Source organism: Lepisosteus platostomus, chromosome 2 (assembly GCF_059453375.1).
Source record: "Lepisosteus platostomus isolate fLepPlt1 chromosome 2, fLepPlt1.hap1, whole genome shotgun sequence".
NCBI classification, from domain to species: Eukaryota; Metazoa; Chordata; class Actinopteri; order Semionotiformes; family Lepisosteidae; genus Lepisosteus; species Lepisosteus platostomus.
Window position 1 is genome coordinate 59,264,241 of NC_142612.1, and position 20,773 is coordinate 59,285,013.

The following is a 20,773-nucleotide window of genomic DNA, read 5'->3' on the forward strand; positions in this document are numbered from 1 at the left end:
AAGATCCGTATATTCTTTCTTTTCCCCCTATTTTTCAAATCATCAGTATGATCATCCATTTCCTGCTCCTCTTTTTCCAGTGCTTGTAGCTGATCTTCAAACAAGTCAGCGGCTTCTTCCACAGTTGTGATCTTTTGCTTGACTTCAGAAGCCTGCTTTTCATAGCTTTCAAGTTTTCCGCAGGAGTGTTTGCATTATTAGACTGAGTTTTTCCTCAATTACTTTGGTAATATCAATATAACCTTGTTAATCGCTCAAATTGCTTGGCAAAGCACAAGGCAGAGTGGTGCGATCAGCATTGCTGGAAGTTCTTAGTTGAACAGCAGACTGGCTGAGCAAGCTTTCTGGAGAATTTTTGTTTTGAAATTTTGATTTTTTTTGTTTCTTTGCGGCATACTGTCAGTTTCTTTTAAAATATTCTTCAAGGCTCATATGAACATATCTCACATTAAAAATCGCACAGGGTACATTTTTGGTAGATATTTATGAAAATATCAATTAAATGGTGTGAAGCTCTACAGGATCGACCATTACCTAAGCCACAATCTTGGACCTCCCATGTTCTAATTTTTAAAACTGGGTAAAAAAAGGTTTTTCTGACAAGATTTGAAGTCTATCTTTTTCAACAAGTGTTCAGTGTGACCCACCAGGGACTGGTCAAGACAGAGATACACATTCTCCTGGGCTCTGGACTGTATTGTACTGTAATGTGCTATGACTTGCTCTGAGCTATTGTAGCATATTGTAGCAGAGGCAAAAAAACACACAAGAATGAAAATAGAAGTGCTGATTTTTTTTCAGTTAGAATAGCATAATTTCACAATCCTTAAAAAAACTACTCTCACCAACCAGCCAAAAGAAACCCACAACACAGAGTTAAAGGCGGGGGTCTCTACTGACAGAAATCAGGTAGGTCATGGTCTTTCTTTAATGTAAGGATTTCTCCAAGAATATTGTAACCAAAATAACACGTTGTCTCCCATTATGTCTGAAGAGAAACATTTGAAGCAGAATATTTTTACTCCACGTTTTTGCATTTTATTGAATTGAATTTTATACAGAATTATAAGCTACTTTACTAACCAGAAAAAGAAAGTTTTAATGTGTTCTAGTTTTTATGTTTTTAGAAACCGTTTTAACCACATATCACTCCCTGTGGCTCGGAAGTCCAAAAACCTTTATTAATTCCCTGTGGTTTAAATGATTTTAAAATCATAAATCATCATTTATGGTACTGGTACTGGGAATTATTTTTGCTGCTCCTCCTAAAGATCATTTGCTTCATTCAGTGTGTGTGATTGGGAGGAGAGATGATCAGGGGGACTGTGTTTGTACCTCCTTGACGGAGACCTGGACTGAAGTATGGATAGAGTTTTTCAATGAAAGTGTCAGTGAAAGTGTAGATATGAGCCTTGGCCTCCACATTGTAAAAGGATAACACCCCCTCTTCATAATCCACATATACCCCCACCTTCTTGGGCTTCTTCCTTAGGGGGAGGAGTACAGAGGGACCAGCAAGAGCTTCATATTCATTACCATTCCTCAGACGCAGAGTCCAATAACCATTCTGAGGGTTGAGTGTGATCTGACCCTTTCTTTTGATAGTCTCTCTAGCAACTCCTAAATCCCACTTAGTCTTCTCCCCCACCTCCACCTCCCAGTAATGTCTCCCTGAAGTGAAACCATCCTTTCCCAGGACACAGACACAGGAACTAAATCTCTCTTGATTGTCAGGAAGATTCTGTCGTGTGTCTCCATCTCTCACATGTTTCCCATCCTCAGACAGGATGAGCCAGGGATGAGCTGTATTGGGATCTAGAGTCACATCAACTGTGAAAGAGACAGGAGACAGGAAGGATAAAATAATCTGTATCTCACAAATCTGTCAAATAAAAGTATATGAAGGAATGACTAATATTCAGATGTTATTAAAAATAGCTATGTTTTAAACTGAAAGGAAATCATTTTTTAGTGATCTCATAAATTTCAGAAACCTATAGATTGAAATACAAACTGATACAGTACTCACATGGTTTTTCTCTCACGAACACATTTTAATACATCAATTTACTAGAAAATTAGATTTTATTGACCGCTTCTACTGTGCTGTTACAAATTCCTCTCAAATAAGATAGACTCACCTGCATATTTGCACACTCTCTCAAACTCTGGAAACAGAAAGAAAGATGTTAGAGAACAGAAAGAACACTCCTTTTTCAACATTATTTTGGGTTTTGTATATTTTACTGTAGTTTCCTGGGGTGGTACAGTAATATACAGTATTGTGTTGTCTGACAAGTTTAGCTGTTGATCTTTAAACTACAACAGACAGATTATCACACAGTCAGCCCTACACCATCCCCCTGCCATCAGTACCAAGCTAAAGACATTGTGTAACCAACAGCCCTCTTCACATGATGTCTGAGCTATCCATTTGTGATGGAGCTGAGACTCAGTGACAAAAAGCAGGTAATATTCAACAGCTAGTGGAGAATAATCACATTTTAGACTGGACACAAACACATATTCTGACACACAGTCTTCCTGCAACACACCTATTCACATCACAGATAGCAATGAAGACGCACCTGTTCACGTGAACTGTTCTCAATACAGATAACAGTGAAGGAGGAAAACACCTAATAATAATGTTCCTTTATTAGCCCTATACAATCTCTTGCATTAGGAATTTGTCTTTTCACATACCCCAGCTTTTCTCCATGGAGACACAGACAGGGAGAGAGAAGCTTGGGGTCAGAGCACAGGGTCTGCCATTGTACAGCACCCCTGGAGCAGTTAGGGTTAAGGGCCTTACTCAGGAGCCCAATGGAGTAGGATTCCTCTGCCAGCCACAGGATTTGAACCAGCAACCTTCCAGTCATAGGCGCAGATCCTTAGCCACAGAGCCACCGCTCCGCTGTTCATACAGCTTGTTTTTGACACAGACAGCAATGAAGACACACCTTTTCACACTGCCTTTTCCCAACATAAATAGCAGTGAAGGAGGAACAAACCTGTTCACATTGCCTGTTCTCATCACAGACAGCAGTAGAGGAGAAATATGCTTGGTACTTCAGACTACAAGAACACCATTTATGACACATTGATTTAAGTGAGTTTCTAAATAACGAATACTGCAGTACTGAAGACTTTATGAATATATACTGTACAAGTAGGGAGACGTCTGACTATCATACAGTTGTCTCTGTAAAAACTGAAAGACAGTTGATGTTTGTCACTATTAGTGCCCACTGTACAAAAAGCCTTGTATTCTCTTAATGAAAGTTAAATACTGTTCTTTGTTATTAATTAAAAAACAGAAATAATACAAACCCCTTTCTGACAGCTTATTCACTTCAGCTCTGACTGTTTCCTCCAGCTGACACATGGCTCTCCTCACAGCCCCCAGACAGAGGTCAGAGGGAACAGTTATGTCAGACCAGTCCTTGACGTGTGGAGGGGAGCAAAGGGATGGAAAACTCTACAACAGGAGAGATTAAATTACTAAGGAAATTATTACACTTGTAAGTCTGCATTTAAATTATTGTCTTAATGTTAACATGGTTATTTCTCTCTTCTCTCTGTAGTGTGCTGACCTGTAGAAAGTGGAGGTGGTCCTCACTGTGGGAGAGCTGCTTCAGCTTAGTGCTTCTCTTCTTTAGCTCAGTGATTTCCTGCTCCAGCTCTGTAATGGTCTCTTTAGCCCTCCTCTCTGCTGCTCTCTGCTTGTCCTCAATCAGCTTAATGAGCTCAGCCTGGCTTCTCTCAATGCAGCTCACAAGTGCAGTGAAGATCCACACACTATCCTCAATCTCTTTCTGTGCATAGCGCTGAGAGGAAAAAAAAAACGTATATCATGAGGTAACAAAAATTACAAAATTTAAAGAGAATGTAGATCTTTTACCTCAAATAACCCAGTCCTGACCTGGGTGAAACACAGCAGTCATTCAGCACCATTACATAGCAGATCAGATGGAAATACTTTCACCAATTGAAATACCAAAAAATCTTTAGGGAGACCAGGCTGTACAAACCCTGAGTGGAATGTATCCAGGACATTAGGTTTAACACCTATACTTTAATGAACAGTGCCATGGGCTTGTTTTAATGTCTCTAGTCACTGCAGTTGGGTAGTGGTATGGAAACTGTGATATAGGAAGAAATGCTCTTTCAAGAAGAGTACATGATAGTGATACCTGCTTTTCCTTTGGGGTCTTACATCATACTAAATGATTACAAAGTGCTTTACACATAAAAGGAGACCCACTTCATTCACTACTGAAGTGCACTACCTTGGTTACACTCAGTTATTCTGCAACAGCAGTCCCACTACACAGCAGATCAGGTGGAAGAATTAGAAAATGCTTTATGAATTGAAATAAGGATGAGCTTCATGATGGCCATATTGTACAACCCCAGTATGTAATTTGGTCACGGCTTAGTGTTTATCAGTATTAACATTATTAAGAGTGCCATGGGATTAGTGTAACATATCTCTGACAGTACAGTATACCACAATATTGGGACATGTTCACTCTATCTGGGAAGGATGCTTGCTTACTACCACTCCATCAACACTATAACAATACTGTAGCAACCTGCTCTTATTCAGAAGTCTCACACACATTGTTCAGTGTCCAGAAGACTTCGGTGATCAAGTCAGGATACAGGTTAGTCACTCCCATTAGAAGACAACATTGGCACCAGACATGCTCTCAATGAGTTTGCCGTATGAACATTCATGTTGTCTTCATAAAAATACAAATTTTGTTTTTATTTTCTGTCAGTGAGAATAGATGAATTTATCCTAACTATTAAATGAAAAATGCATTGTCCTTTAACTGGAGAATGATATTATAATCCTTCTCAGACTTCATGAATTCCTTTGTGTGTCTGGGAGAGAACAACTATCCCATCTCTAAAGTCTGCAATACCCCACATGACTCTTGACATGACTCACTTTGCTGAGGTCCAGTTCTTGTTTGATATACTCCACCTTCATCAGTCTGTCCTGGATCATCTGTTGTACTTCTGCCTCAATCCTTCCCAACTCAACCTGCGGACAAACAATAGGATTAGAAGCATTTCTGTAACTGCGGTTGGAGTACAAATGAGCTGCTTAATAGACATTCACACAGACACTGGGCTGGTAAACAGAAACTTACACCGACCTTCTTTCACTACAAGGCACCCACGTAAAACCCGGACTCTGAAACTAACAATTATTTTTACAGTATATAGCTTTCGTCATTAAAACAGGGTATTCAGAGACAGTTTTGCATTCAACAATTTTTATCATATTTGGAAATTATATTCTTGATGTTATATTATAATTTTTCATTTTCCTATAATGAAAAAAAATAATTTTCTTCCAAGCTTCCTGTTTTCAATGTAATAAATGAACTAGAACAGCTTCACTAAACCAAAACAATAAGCAAACAGTGAGTTCAAGGACATGCCTCAGTAAAATTCATACCACATATCTCACAGTGTTGTATTTTTAACAAAAGACAGTTAGCATCGAAGCACAACATTGCTGTTCATGTCTACCCAATTTATCAATGGACTGAACTGCTTGTGTCTTCTTATTGTTCCCCTTCCTGAAGAGAAGGATTTTGTAATAGTTCTATAGTTACTGCCAATGAGACTGCAAAACCAGCCATTCCAAATAGCCAGTACCACAGATTCGTGCAGTTGTGTCCAAATCACTGAGTGTGATCCTGTAGGAGACTGTACTGGAGCTGGTGCTTTTGATTAGCTTGTAAGAGCTACAACCGCCAGCAGCCATATCACTCTGCAGCTCACAACAGGCAACCCACTGAAGCTAAGCAGGTGTGAGCCTGGTCAATACCTGGATGGGAGACCTCCTGGGAAAAACTAAGGTTGCTGCTGGAATAGGTGTTAGTGGGGCCAGCAGGAGGCGCTCACCCTGTGGTCCATGTGGGTCCTAATGCCCCAGTATAGTGACAGGGACACTATACTGTAAACAGGTGCTGTCCTTCGGATGAGATGTAAAACCGAGGTCCTGACTCTCTGTGGTCATAAAAAATCCCAGGGTGTTTCTCGAAAAGAGTAGGGGTGTAACCCCGGTGTCCTGGCCAAATTTCCCATTGGCCCTTACCAATCATGGCCTCCTATAATCCCCATCTATAAACTGGCTTCATTACTCTGCTCTCCTCCCCACTGATAGCTGATGTGTGGTGAGAGTTCTGGCGAACTATGGCTGCCGTCGCATCATCCAGGTGGATGCTGCACATTGGTGGTGGTGGAGGGGAGTCCCCATTACCTGTAAAGTGCTTTTAGTGGAGTGTCCAGAAAAGCGCTATATAAGTGTAAGCAATTATTATTATTATTATAACTGAGTGACAATACATTTCATCACAATTTGTATTTAACAACAGTTTTTAATATTACTTTTGTACTAGCAAGTAAACGGTTCTAAAACTCACCTTTTTCTCTCTGCATTCCTTCTCTAAAGGAACAGCATTGTGTGTTTTATGGTCTAACTCAGTGCAGAAATGGCAAATGCAGGTCTGGTCAGTTTTGCAGAACAGCTCCAGGAGTCGCTCATGATTCTCACATATCCTGTCCTCAAGGTTGCAAACTGGGTCAATTAACCTGTGCTTTGTTAATTTAACAACATTGTAATGTGGTTTGATGTGAACTGAACAATATGACGTGAGACACACCAGGCATGATTTCACAGCCTTCAGTTTTCTTCCAGTGCAGAAATCACAGGGAACTTCTCCAGGATTAGCAGAGAGTTCTTCATAATTGCTATCTTTTGTCTCTCTGAAATGTTCAATAACTTCTGCAAAGCTTTTGTTAACACGGAGGACAGGTCTTCTGTAAAATGTCTCCTTACACAGTGGACACTGACACACTTCACTGTTGTCCCAGTATTTTCCAATACAGTTCATGCAGAAATTGTGTCCACATGCAGTGGACACTGGGTCGGTAAATATATCCAGACATATAGAGCACTGGAACTGCTCTTCAGGCAGGAAATGACAGGATGAAGCCATTCCTGACAACAGAGGAGCAGTAAAAGAGAATTAGGTATTTCAGACATACACAAAAAAATCCACAAGGTAATAGACAGAATATATTTATTTACACTAAATTATAAGACCATTATAGTAGCTTATAAGAACACAGCAAAATAGGAAACTCTAGACTGGGCTGACTGGGAGAATTTTAACTGGGGAAAACAGCACTCTGGGAACTGAGGCTTAAATCACTTATGAAACTAAACATACCTTCTCTAGTGTCTTTCCTAATGTAACACCTTGTAATACCAATTGTGCTTTAAATATTATTCCTAAACCCTAAATATTTAGTTTGTCATGTTGTAAACAACCTTTAACAGTCTTCAGCAAATTTTCAAACTCTATATTATTGTTAATGATACTTGCAGTTGTCACCTCAAAACACTTTTTTCAGTTCAGCCCAGCCCACATGCCTATATAGTCTGTATAGTTTCAGTGCTAAACTGTATAGTTTCAAGCTGAATGAGAGAGAGTCCCAGTTCCAGGTAAATTTAGCTCCCTGAGCTCTTTATTAACACTCTTCTTTCACTCCACTGATAACGAGACAAACCACAGATCATTAATTATTCACAGAAGAATGTCAGTGTAGCACTGCATTTAGTGAAAATGAAAGAGTTCAGCAGCTCTTACCAGTGATGGCGTCCAGATCAGCAGTTCAGTTTCTGATTCACTTCTGTAAAGTGACTCCTCCCTCTACTGCAGGGATCAACAACCTTTCAGAGGGGGTGTGTCAAGAGTTAGCTCTTGTACTTGTTTTTTATGGAATTGTGTGATATTGATACTTTTTTAATGTTAATCATAGCCCTACTTAAATGTTGATTAATTAAATGTAATATTTAAATATAATAATATCCAAAATTGCTACATTTATACGCACATCTAACCATTTAGTGTGATCCTTATTCTTGCTTTCTTTTTCTGAGTTCTCCAATCTCAGGCTCGTAGCTTCACACTTTATGCATCATGCAGGCCTCTGAGTTTTCAGTTGTTAACCAGTTAGGGGAGGGACAAAGAACTGAATTAATGTGTGAAAATACCTCTGATTCAGGTATCAGCTGACGAAGCTGATGGGGCAGCGAATGTTTGTGTTTGCAGGGGAGGTGCTATGGCTGGACAGCCAAGAGTTGCCAGCTGCAGGTATCACAGATGTTTAAGAGGAGCTGTGGTAACTGTTGGGTGTATTGCCAGAAAAGCAGCAAAGAAAGAGCATGTTAGAGTTTGGGCATGTGGTGTAACCAAAGTTGCTAGGGAGATGAAGTGGCAGAGAGTCAAAGAAGCTGTCAGCTTAAGGTGCCATGGAGATGCATGTGGAATAGTGTCCACATTGAAAACAGAAGAAAAGAAACAAAATGAACACTTGTGACACCTGTGACTCTACAAGCGAAACGTTGAGTTTCCTTTCTTCTCTTCTCAGCATAGATTAAACCTTTACTTGTTCTTTTGCAGGCTACGCATGCTGACACATCTACAGTACCTACAGTACTTGAACTCTCCACATTGTCTACTGGGGCTCTGGTAGACAGTAAAAAACATGCCTAGGATCAGCAGAGGGTGAAAGGTACAGTCACTGGTGAACTGGCAAGCTAAAGAATGCATTGAAAATGTATGCAGTGAGCGTTTGTGCCTGTGGAGTGAAAATAGACAGACACATAAATAAAACAAGCTAAATGAACATTGGTCTGAAAATTAGTTTATTAGGAAGTTTTGACTCTGTAGTGGAAAATTCTTCATCAGAGGAGCAGGACACAGTCTTGTGCAGATTCAGTTTTATTGAGTTCAATAAGGACAGCAACATGCGCTGGATCTGCCATGCAGAAAATGCTGTTATTCATTTTAGTTAAATGACAACTTAGCCACTAAGTATAGATATCTGTACTGTATACTGATTTTTCTGTTTGTATTCTAATATTATTCTTTTCTAACAAAAAGCTTGTATTGCAGGTTATTTTTTTTCTCAGTGTGTCTGTAACTCCCATGATGTGTGTTAAATTGCCTGCATTAGCTTTATCAATAATATCATTCTTAATAGGTTTTACCCAACGTTACTTTTAAAGTTCAGGGTAGCATGAGGGGTCTAGCTCACACTGTTGCACCAACTTACCAACTTACTGTATGCTCCCTTGCCAGGAAAGCAGACCTGAAGATAGAGTAGTTAAACAGAAGGAACCTGTAGCGATGCATTGGTCAGGACCCTATGCAGACGGTATGTGGAAGTAAGTGGAAACGGACACTCGGGGAGAAGACGACAAGGACCTGGTTAGGTTGACAAACAAGGGGGCATGACAACAGTTCGGGGGGGGCTGGACCCAGATGGTCAGGACGCCGTGATGAAGCCTATGCCGTCGGGTCACTCCAGGACCTGCTGGTAGGCGGGCTTCTGGGTGTCCATCTTCCAATGCTTAGCCCAGAATATTAAGAACGGCTGGCTTACATAAGGAGGGGCAGGATAGGAGGCAGTGGCACATAATCAACTAATATGTGAAAGATCCAGAGCGCCTTTAAGAGGAGGGATTACGATCATCACAGAACCAGCAGCTGGCCAGAGGTTCAAAGGCACTTGGCCATACATCAGTGTTTTTTGTACTGTATTTATTATTTACTGTTCATACTGTTTTTATTTTTCATTACTTACTGTTTTGTAATGTTCTGTGCATGTTTTGTGAAAACGTTGTCTATTGCACTATGCACATCCCGAGAGAACAAGGCGAATCCGAATCCCAATGTACATGTACTATACGGCAAATAAACTCCTCTCTTTCTGTTTGTGCCTTAGCTGCACATCCTCCCACTGTGATATAGGCTCCTCTGCACATTGAGTGAAGAGTGAGGGTGAAAATGAAACAGAAAACAAGCTAGATGAATGGGGAAGTGCAGGATCTTAAAAAACCCCAGAAACAACTTTTCTAGCGTTGTTGGATTTGAAATAACCTGCACTTTGAATTAAAATTAACGGTAAGTTCCTAAACTCTAGTGATAGAATTCAAGAGACTGGGAAAGGTTTGTGGGATGTTACAACTCGCAGTATGTGTGTGCCGGAAAATCTGTTACATCTGTTTCCTGTATCCTTTCTCTGAAATCTAATGTAGAAATCAACTTGTCAGGTATCATTTACTGTACTAAGCTAAGCCGTATGTGAACATGTCTGCGAGGGGGTCACATTGTCTTGAAGAAGTCTAATGGTCTTTGCAGAATTGAACAAGGAATATGCATCACAGAGCAGTGATGCTCAACACAGAAGGAATAATTTTATAAGTAAGCAGAAACTTATTTTATATGCATCCCTGTCAAAAATATAAAAGCAACAAAGCTATTTGTATATTTGAAGATTACATTAATATACTGTGAATTAAAACTGAAATATATTCTATTTTGTGATAATTCCATGCATATTAGAGCAGATAAATAGAGTTTGTTTTAAAGCCAGTGATTTCAAGTGATCATGAGTATTGGAACACACTAAATTTAAATGACGTTTATGGTGTGAAAATTAGTCTTTGGTTGTCTGTCACTTTGCAGCAATAATAGCTAGATGTCTCCAAACCATTAAGTTAACCAGATTGTGCAATCATTTAAGATCTCTGGCTTAGCTTATGTAACTTTGCTGTACCCACTTTGATTTCTTATTGAGCCTATTGTTGGGGTGTTCTGACTTCTTTTTTTCTTTAGCATGTAAAATACTACTTAATTGGATTTAGATCTGGTAATTGACAAGGTTAGTGTAAGATGTTCCCTGTTTTCTCCTGAAGAACGTCTTGGTTGATTTGGCTGTATATTTTGGATCATTGTTTAACCTACTTCTAATATGGTGAAGAGAATTGGTAATTACAGTTGCACTTTCTTCTACACAAACAGGAAAATGCTCCTCTAAACTTCAGAATGAATTCTATAGCTATCATATTAGCAAGGATGAATGATGGAGTTACAGTGGCAGCCACACATGGCATATTACATTAGCTCAATGGCTGACTGGTTTCTAAAGAAAATCAAAAGATTTATAAATACATTTACAAAATGTACCAAATACATATGACCATATGACCCTTTAACAAAAATGTTAATGATACTTGATTACTTGATTACTATTTCACTCTGGATGTCTGTAGTGCTGTAGTTACAGCACAGAGAGACACACCTTACTGCAGCGGAACTGTCACCATGAGTGTCTGTAATACACAGTAGTCTTCCGTGAGACTGTGATTCTGAGTGTCTACAAAACTGTGATTACGCACCTCCCTGCAGCTAGGACTGTCACTCCTGAATGTGACTAGTAAGAGTGTTTGCTCATGATGTGAGAAGGATACTGACAAATGCTATCTTTTATCTCAGAAATGAAGTGGCACCACTGGGAGTGTCTTCTTACCTTTCAACTGTTCTTCCACAAAACCTTGGTTGCTAGATCAGGTACAGTGAGAAAAGTTTCCATTTACTTTTCATTTACCTTCAATTTATCTTTGTGACTGAGACATGCACAATGGATTCCACAGTCTTTGGTCTATTTTGTCTTTCTTGTTCAGCTAATTGACAAATAACTGAGAATGATGGTGGTAAGTCAATCTAGAAGCTCCACGGAGGTGGTACTTTATTAATGTTCACCTCACTGGACTGAAACCTATCAAGTTGTGCTGATCACCTGTTATCTTTGAGATGTTCAAGATCCAGATCTCTGACTTATGAATAAAGATGAACTGCAGTATCACTGGGTCAAGCTCCAGAGCTACTGAGCCTGTACCAAAAAAATAAAACAAGAAAGCAGAACAAAAAGTGATTATATTAGTGAGGGAATCCCAGGTTCAAGACCCTGATTATGACTTTGAGCTAACAGAGAGGAAGCCCAGTGTCAGGTTCTGTCCAATAGACTGATTTGTTATTTTATATGCTTGTATACTGAGCTGTAAATTCATTAGGTTGCAGGTGTTGTATGTATTTTAGGCAGCTTCTGTTCAGTGTGTGTAGTTGTGAAGGTGTGCAGTTTGTAGTTAGTGTGTAGTTACAGTACTTCAGTCCAAAGCTGAGGTTCCCAAAATAGCTTGAAAGGCAGCACCTTTTCATCCTCCAGTCCCAACAGAGACTCCGTTAAAATCTAAAATTTGTGCTCATATCCAAAATAATAATATAATTTTCAATCCTTTCTGAAAGTATTGCCAATGCAAGTGGTCTTGAAAACCATTAAGTGAAACTATTTTCTCATAAACCTACAAATTAATGGGCTAGCAATTACTGGAATACTTCACACACAAACAGCACAACCAGTGAATTTAATCAATTTGTACCAGCAAAATCAAAACACAACACCACAGACTTTATATATCACAAGATACAAAACAACCTAAGCTTCACAACAGTGTATTTAGCAACCAAGTAAAGCCAAATATGGCAACTAAATATTTTTATACGACTATTTATCTGGTGTGGTAGTCCAGAGAAACTCCAAAGTCGGTTAACAATTTATCAATTCTCCAGTAAAAGCAAATATTTGCCAAAATACATAGCGCCCAGTTTCCCTAACTTGTAAAGCAGCGACAATTTCATGTTCAATTGCATTTGAATATCCTTACACATATACACATGAGACATTTAAAGCTTTGTCTGGAAATGGAGACCAGAGGGGTTCTAATGTGTTTAACTGACCAGTTAGATCAGATTTGATTAGATATGCAATATCTGCTCAGACATAAACATGGCAAAAGATCCATATCTGATCTAATAAGTTGAAACAGCTGTCATTCAGCACATTCTGTTAGGGGAGGTTCTTAGGTGGTCTTTGCATTTTACTATTGTATTTCTGCAATTTCAATCAAGTGAATGTCCCAAAGACTCCTGTCCCTTTTTTCATAAATATAATCCAGAAGTGTTAAAAAATATACGAACATTTTTACATTCTGAACACAACGATAACCTATCTAGCAAATAAAGTAAACTCAATTGTTATAGTAATGTACTTTTTGCTTTTTATTATTTTTTTTCCATTTTTTTAAAGCACCATTCCAGGTCCTGTCTTTATAAAAAAAGCATGCAGAATCTTTTTTATATTCTTTAATTAGTTTAGTTTTGTTATCCAAGTTAGTAAATATATAATAGAAGACCTGGAAAGAAAATTAGGGCATCCTAGGTGTTGCCTTTTGAAGAAAGGAAAAAAATATGTTGTTTTTTTCCTGACAAAAAAACCTGAAGGTTCAGACTAGATGACCAAGGGGTTCCCTTGAATTAAAACCCTAACCAGGCGTGTACTGTATAGTTTCCAAAATAATTCAAGATTATTAAAGAGTAAGGTACATCCATTCCAGCAGGATATTGACCTTGGATTCCATTTGGGCAGGGTTAAATAAGGAACACATAAAACAATGCATGACTGCAAAGTGTCTGCAGCCTGTTTCAGTGAGTTTGTATACAAGATGGAGGCATGTTATTTCTCTTTCAGAAATGTTTCAGGTTCTTGGCCCAGCTGATCCTGTTGTTGTTTTCCCTGGTGAAGATGCTGTCCTGCCCTGTAACCTCTCACCAAACATCAGCACTGGGGACCTAGAGATCAAGTGGTTTCGAGAAGATTACAGAACAGCTGTGTGTTTATACCAATATGGGAGCTATAACTTTGAAAAACAGAACCCTTCTTACAGCGGAAGAGCTGAGCTTTTCCCAGAGGAGCTCCCCAGAGGAAACATGTCTCTAAAACTGAAGGATGTGAGGCGCTCTGACCATGGAAAGTATAAATGTGTGGTGGAGTCTGCAGAACATTATGAAGATGCTCTTATTGATCTGTCCATTAGAGGTGAGTGATTAATCAAGCTTTTAAAGATCATCATGGATCTTTGGAATTCAATGTTTATGTTCAGTATATTCAGTCAGATATTCAGATGAAGGGACTACATTTAATGTGATGGATATCTGTTATATTTGATTGATGAGATACAGTGACCCTGGCAGTAACCCCTCAGTTCAAAATTTAAAACTCAAATTTTTTATTTTAAAAGTTCCCCACTTAAACAGGAAATTCAAACTTAAGAACAGCAGTCCAGAGTAACAACATTGGAAAATTAGGGAGAGAAAAGTGTCACAAAGGATGCTGACTTGTATATAATTTATATGGAGGATGGATGCTTGTCTAATGGTCTTTTTAAATTGTCTAATGAGATTGGTGTCACAGTATATTCTGTGATAATAGTATTTGATGTGTTCTGTCAACCTTCAGTAGAAACCTAAAACTGAAAAACACGTAAAGTTGAGACTGATGTAGTGCTGTGGAAGAGCACGGAAGGGAAAGTCTACAGTCTGTTTTGTGGTGATTTTTCACTTGAGAAACTCTGTAAGAAATTCCCTTGCTACAATATGTTCATTCTCTTCTTACCGGAAGTTCCTTGGCAGTAATTATAGCTGAATCAGTTACTGTGTTTCCTAGACATGAAATGAACATAAACATTATTTTAGTCTTAGCCAAGAGATGTGCACTCTCTCAAGCAGTGTTTATGTGTGGTGGATTATTGTTTTTTTTTAAATTGGGATCACCTAAGGTATAAGGCACTGTAGCATTGACAAAGTCAAGTTCAAGTTCACGTCTGTTTGTCATTCCAGCCATATACAAGTATAAAGTGGAATGAAATATTGTTTCTTCTGGTCCACGGTGCAAATACAGACATAGGCATTGCAGACAGGATACACATAGTGCAAAGTGCAGATAGAGCAAATTACTAAGGCAAATACATAATAAAATATGCACAAAAACACTGGCGGAATTTAAACCCTGTTTCTGGAATTGGAGTGGGTGCAAGTAGATTCCAGGGTGTTGAGGAGCCTGTTACAGAGTCTGGTGGAGCTAGCCCATACATTGCGATATCTTTTTCCAGATGGTAGAAGGGCAAAGAGTTTATGGGAGGAGTGGTGGGGAGCACTTGTGATAGATGACAGAAATGGAAGGGAGGGAGGCTCCAATTATGTTTTCAGCTGTTTCCACAATTCGCTGCAGGGTCTTGCGGTCTGAAGCGTTGCAATTCCCAAACCAAACAGTGATACAGCTGGTCAAGGTGCTCACTCTCAATGGTGCTTCTGTAGAATGTGCAATGATGATGATGAGCAAAACGAGGGCTAGCATTTAATGGTTGTTAAGATCTGTTACTATAAATATACAAATAACAGGAACATTTAAAAAAAATACAATTGGCCTTCAAATGAAATATGCAATCATATGCATATAGAAAAGAAAAGAATATGCAAAGATTAAGGATATTTTATTAAGTAAATATTTTATTTAAGAAAATTTTGAAGAGCTGACTGTAAATCACTGCACTTAAATTGGAGTATGCACATCTCATCATTCCTATTTTAAAATCTTACAATAATTTTCTTAGTTTACAAGTCGTTTGAATGAATCACAACAAATCCAGCGCCGCGTTCTTGTCAATTTTTTATGATGAATCCACAGCCCTGGGCTCCCAGCCCTCAGTGTCTCTCCACTCCTCTGGAGGAGATGAGTACCAGCTGCTATGTAGATCAGAGGGGTGGTTCCCTGAACCTGCAGTGATCTGGACAGATAGGGATGGAAACGATGTGACATCACTGTCCAACACCACAGTGGAGAGGGACAGTCTGGGGCTACTTAATGTCAGGAGCTACATCTCAGCCAAACGGGAGTCCAACATTTTCTCCTGTCTGTTAAGAAGTGCTCTACCTGAAACAGACTGTGGATCACAGCTTTACATATCCAGTGAGTACTAAACATGAACATTGGAGTCTAAATATAAAATATTTGAAGTATAATATACCCATTGTATAACTTACTGTATACTTAAACACAACCCAAATCAGGAAATAATTACCAGAAACCAGTTATATAACTCTCTGATTTTCAGGATTAGTATTGAATCCATGACAGGAAAGGGGAATATTACATTCCTTGAAGTCTCACTTAAGAGACATCCCATAAGATGTTTAATGACTAATAAAAATGTAATGGGTGACAAGCTAAAAACACCAAATGTTTAACATTTATTTCATTTCAATCTGCTTCTGATTGGAACTTTTTCTGCAAAATTGGAAATATAAACTAAAGTTACATACTATAATCTCATTCAGTACTGTGGTGTAAAATAAAGGACTCAGAAATGATTCAAATTTTTCAAAAATACATTATTTTTTAATTTGAGTCATCATGGTTCTTCTTTTTTTCTTTGTTCTCAAGACTCATTTATTGCCACACAGGATCTGAGCTGAAAAAAAAAGAACTTGGACTTTCCAGTTGTCTTATGCTTCAGAGTTAAACCTGCAGCAATAATCTTTTAATTAGCTTTATTGGATATCTGATTTGTTGTTTTATTTTATTTATGGTATATATTTCTGTGCTGTTTTCTAGAAGATGTTTTCCCTGGACCTTCTGGATGGATGGTGTGTCTCTTCTTAACAGCAGCTTTTACCATGGCAGCATCAGCACTTTTGGTGATCCACTGGAGAAGAATGGACAGTATGTAGTAAATAAAGCACTTTGGAATGGATAGGGCTTTTTCATATGATTCACAGTAATTGCTTAAGAACATAAGGTTGTTGCACACAACAGAAAGCCGTTGAATATGTCTTGCTCATGTGGAAGTTTAGTTGCTTAAATTTCATCCAGGATTTCGTATACAAATTTAGAGTTTGAGCACCTGGCTGTAAAGCCTAATAAAGATATTGGTATTGACGAATTCTTTTTTAAAAAACACTTTCTATTTTTAATCTCAAATAAAATCCTATTTGGTTTCTAGTTTTATCCTTGTATGTTTGCTTGACGGGTAAGTGTGAAGCAGTCCCCTGGGTTGACCTTAGACATACAGTACCCTTTAGGACATAGTTTAGGAAACGTTCTCCTGTTTCCCTTTTGTCTAAACTCAGATAATTGCAAACACATTTAAAGAAAACAACAAAGAACAAAGATTTATGAAAATTTGTTTGTTCTGCATGGAAGCTGTGGTCAGATTAATTTGCATGAATTTGCTTGAAGGAAGTACAATAATTTTAGTCTTTTGGAAACATGACTTGAGTTTTGGAAAGATAATCTTCCCTGGATTTGTACCCCAATGACAAAAAATATTGTTTTGGTAAAACATTCATCATCTATTTTTCAGAAGTCTTTCCATGCTGGTTATCAACTATCAGCAGGTAGCAAACGAGAGGAAGATGAAGTAAATGCTAGAAAAAGCCAGATTGTTTATTTGTTTTGTTTCAGGTATTAAAATAATACAGTACTGGAGATTCCGTATTTACCAGATTATTCAGGTCTTGCAGTTCTTGTGTCATGAACGCTCCACGAGGACGTGATACATACTCTTCACCCAGTGTGTCATAGCTACAAATTACAATGTATTATGTTCTTGCCCAAGTTTTGATAATATTTTTTTTAGATCTGCAAGTACACGTATCTCAAGAACAGCCCTCATTCTCATTCTTATCAGAGACACTAGTAGTGCTGATCACTGGGAATCATTGTATCATTTTGCTGTGGCTTTCCAGTCTCAGTGCAGACATTTTGGAAGATCTACACTGACTCTCTCTCACCTTGTACCACAGAGTGAGAGCTGATGAGAGTAGGCTGTTCTTTGGTAATGAGCCTCATTCTCCTCAGTGCCCTGTGTTGTACTGTTCAACTCTAATGAGCTCTTAGTGTGTGTCAGAGTTTGGTAGCAGTTAAAACAGTTTCCACACACTCTACTGAGCACATCACTCTTGACTAGAGTCACTACAGGATCTTCTCCATTCTATATGTTACAGGATAACTACAGTATAATAGCTGACTAAATAGTAGTCACCTGACCATCACCTGACAGTTGGTACCAGTGAAATAGCAGGATTCAGTTAAGCAGTTTTTACAGGAGGTTTGCTTAACAAACAGAAGAACATTTTTACTAACAGATTTTGTATTTAATATCCTGACTTGACATGGAAAAAGCACAACTTTATCAAATATGTGATTAAAGAATATAATTTATTATTACAATACATATGCAGTACAACTATTTTAAACGACTGTATTAAGGAACCATTATAAAACTTTACACTCAATGTATTGCTTCATTTGTGTACCTACAGTACTTGTGAAACATCTAGACTCATTGTTATGTAAAAGCACAACAAGGGGATTTAGCAAAAACAAAATGCAACATATTAGTCAATGCTCTGTATTTAAGATGTCTACCTACTGTACTTGGCCATTCCAGCACATACTGTATAAGGAGGAAAACATACAGTACATACTTTGCTTTTAGTTACTTTATTTCTAAAGTGAAAATATATATGATCTAAAGATGTTCAATAAATTGCAATTACCGGTTTTGTAAAATGGATTAGCCTTTAAGTCAAATTTACTGAATTTGACTTTGTAATTCAACCAGAGAATATTGTCTGAACTCTAGATAGTAAGAGAAAATGATTTAGCAGTGTTTAAATATCAGAGACTTTAGACTTTTTGAAGTTTGTTCTTAATTTACAAACTGAAAATATTTAAAAAAACAGCTGCTGTCAGTGCAGGAGCCTTATCAGTGATAGTGACTTCACTGTCTATGTTTTTTACAGAGGAGGAGAGGCTGTGGGAATCTAAACGTAAGTGAATCAATAGAGCTGGTGTTAGGAAATGTCTCTGTAGTAACATTACATGCAGTATTGTACAGTGCAGGATTGCATACACATTCTAAAGTAACTGGTTTCTGGATATTTTGATTCTTGTAGTTTTTACTCTTGATAGTGCTTAAAATACCATACAAAATAATTCTGAGTTCTAGTTTGGTTAACTGTTTCATGCCTTTTAAATTTAGCTTTAAGCATATAAAGTATTACTCATGTAATTGCAGATATTATTTTATTATTGTTTATAGAATTGGGTTTCTTATACTATTAGCATAGTATAATTATCAGGATCATTGTTATGGCACTGACTTACGATTTACATCTTTCATTATTTGCAGGAAATACATTAGTACTTCTTAAAGAACTTGGTAAGTAGTCCACAGTATGTCCTGTAAGATGAAAAGTTCAGCCTGAAATGAAGTAGAATTTAATGAATCCAATGTAGTTTCTTGTACTAAACCATGCTGTAGTTTACAGTTCTCTAATATAAAACACTGCTATAAATTAATATATGGTAGTATGGAAAGTTATCCTGTAGTTTGGGATTTTCTGTTATAGTTTGCTACAATGTAGTTTACCATACCCCACTACACTTTGTTAACAATGCAGTGGAGGTGAACTGAATGGTTAGACACATCACCTGATGACAGTGATATTAGTTATTTTGGAAAATATGACCGTATGTCATTCAAAAATGCAAAAATGGTATGCAAAAAATAACTAATCACATCATCAAACAATAAATTATGTTTCACCAATTATGTGACTTAAAACTGGTTAGAAAAGTATCTCTGTAACAATTTAAGTTTAGTAACTCTGCTGGCTCACATACTGCATAGAAGGTGAAGGTTGGTGGGCCTTATGGAAACAGATACAACTTAATTTTCATATATTTTACAGTGCAAATAGAGGGTGCATTTGAACATGCAAGACTGTACACATCAGAGAAAATAAACTAGGTGTCTTTCAAACCCAAACTAAAAACAGTATGTTTTCAATATTGTGTTGTTTCTTAGAACTTGGGTTTCTAAAAAGGCTTGAGGTACCTGTCAGGCAGACAGATGTGTCACCAATGAGCACAGGCTCTGTGGCCACAGTCCCACACTGTTCACTCACCGAGACATGCCTTCTGAGCAGCGCAGCTCTCAATTGCATCAGGTCCTACTCTGTTCTAACACCTTCTCTCTGCACTTCCAGTAATGATCTTTTTCATTGCTCTTTACAGGAGCAGAGGGGTCCATTCCTCATCAAGGTAGGTACTGTACACTTTAGGTGTGAATGAGAACAAGAATATAGTAGGAAACTGTGTTTCTGAAAGTGTTCTTAGAAACCAATAAGACTCAAAGGAATGGTCCTCTTCCAGTGTGCGAGACATTTTACCATCAATTCTTAGTTGTCATGGTAAGGAAGGACGAAGAACAAAAGTCTGTAGATTTGCTCCAGAAGGAAAGAGGACTACAATCAATGGTTCTAGTTTGAGAAGGGCTAGTAGAGTGAATAAGAAGATGGGTGAGGTTAAAGTCCACAAATTGTGAAATTTGCTATTACATGGGGATAAGAGGTGCAGAGAACATCAAGGCATCGGTAGGTGCAGAGACTGGAATAGTGGTACAGTTGGAATTTTTTATTATAAGAGTGGAGATGTGAGCTGAAAAGGAGTCAGAATGAAGGGATTGATTAATTAAATAAAGGAATGTTTTGTGAAACTAGAAAAGGAATGGGAAAGAGGGAATGGGAATGTTGTAGGACACCTGGTGACTGAATAGAAGATATAATGCAAGACCTGGGGCTGAGAAGGTGGAATCAGGAACAGCAAGGTTTAAAAGGGATGAAACCGGGTTCGACAAGAGAGGTACAGTACTGTAGATTGTCTGCTGAAAGAGAGTTGCAGGATATGGCTGACTGTGAATTGAAGGAGAAAAGTCTGAAAGATATGGGGCTTGCATTTCTTTGCGTTGGGATTTTAACAGAGTTGCAGTGTTGTGAACAGAAAAATACATTGTGAATGAAATGGGTAATTGGAGGTAATTAATAGGTCATGTTAAGTGCAAATATCAGGGCTTGCTGTTTGAGCTCAGGATAAGACACTGGACAGAACTTGGGTCAAGTAGGTGACATCGGGAGCAGCAAAGATTGAAACC

At 38.1% G+C, this 20,773-nt stretch overlaps 2 protein-coding genes across 2 annotated transcripts in view; one reads left to right on the plus strand and one right to left on the minus strand.

The window, feature by feature from the left end:
- Positions 1-1,013: 1,013 nt before the first annotated feature.
- Positions 1,014-7,714, minus strand: LOC148676627 (E3 ubiquitin-protein ligase TRIM39-like). Its single transcript, XM_088609920.1, has 7 exons — positions 7,680-7,714; positions 6,450-7,027; positions 4,961-5,056; positions 3,597-3,830; positions 3,334-3,481; positions 2,142-2,168; positions 1,014-1,830 (listed from the first exon to the last, which is right to left on the minus strand). Exons 2-7 carry the CDS (start codon positions 7,023-7,025, stop codon positions 1,286-1,288), a joined length of 1,626 nt encoding a protein of 541 aa, XP_088466046.1. The 5' UTR covers positions 7,026-7,027; positions 7,680-7,714; the 3' UTR covers positions 1,014-1,285.
- A 2,134-nt stretch (positions 7,715-9,848) lies between these two features.
- The window catches only part of LOC148676628 (uncharacterized), a 29,644-nt gene continuing 18,719 nt past the window's right edge, over positions 9,849-20,773 (plus strand). Inside the window, exons 1-8 of the mRNA XM_088622744.1 lie at positions 9,849-10,001; positions 11,376-11,450; positions 13,468-13,815; positions 15,463-15,744; positions 16,390-16,497; positions 18,582-18,608; positions 18,971-19,000; positions 19,858-19,884. Of these exons, the coding sequence (XP_088478870.1) occupies positions 11,378-11,450; positions 13,468-13,815; positions 15,463-15,744; positions 16,390-16,497; positions 18,582-18,608; positions 18,971-19,000; positions 19,858-19,884 (895 nt within the window). The 5' untranslated portion in view covers positions 9,849-10,001; positions 11,376-11,377. The remainder of the gene's footprint in view (positions 10,002-11,375; positions 11,451-13,467; positions 13,816-15,462; positions 15,745-16,389; positions 16,498-18,581; positions 18,609-18,970; positions 19,001-19,857; positions 19,885-20,773) is intronic.

What these genes read in the sequence shown, in the direction of transcription:
- LOC148676627 (XM_088609920.1), bottom strand. Translation starts at nt 7,025, where the DNA reads ATGGCTTCATCCTGTCATTTCCTGCCTGAAGAGCAGTTCCAGTGCTCT. An exon ending in AAGAACTGGACCTCAGCAAA is followed by an intron (nt 3,831 to 4,960) that starts GTGAGTCATGTC and finishes TTTTCCTCTCAG; the next exon opens with CGCTATGCACAGAAAGAGAT. An exon ending in GAATAAGCTGTCAGAAAGGG is followed by an intron (nt 2,169 to 3,333) that starts GTTTGTATTATT and finishes TTCTGTTTCCAG; the next exon opens with AGTTTGAGAGAGTGTGCAAA.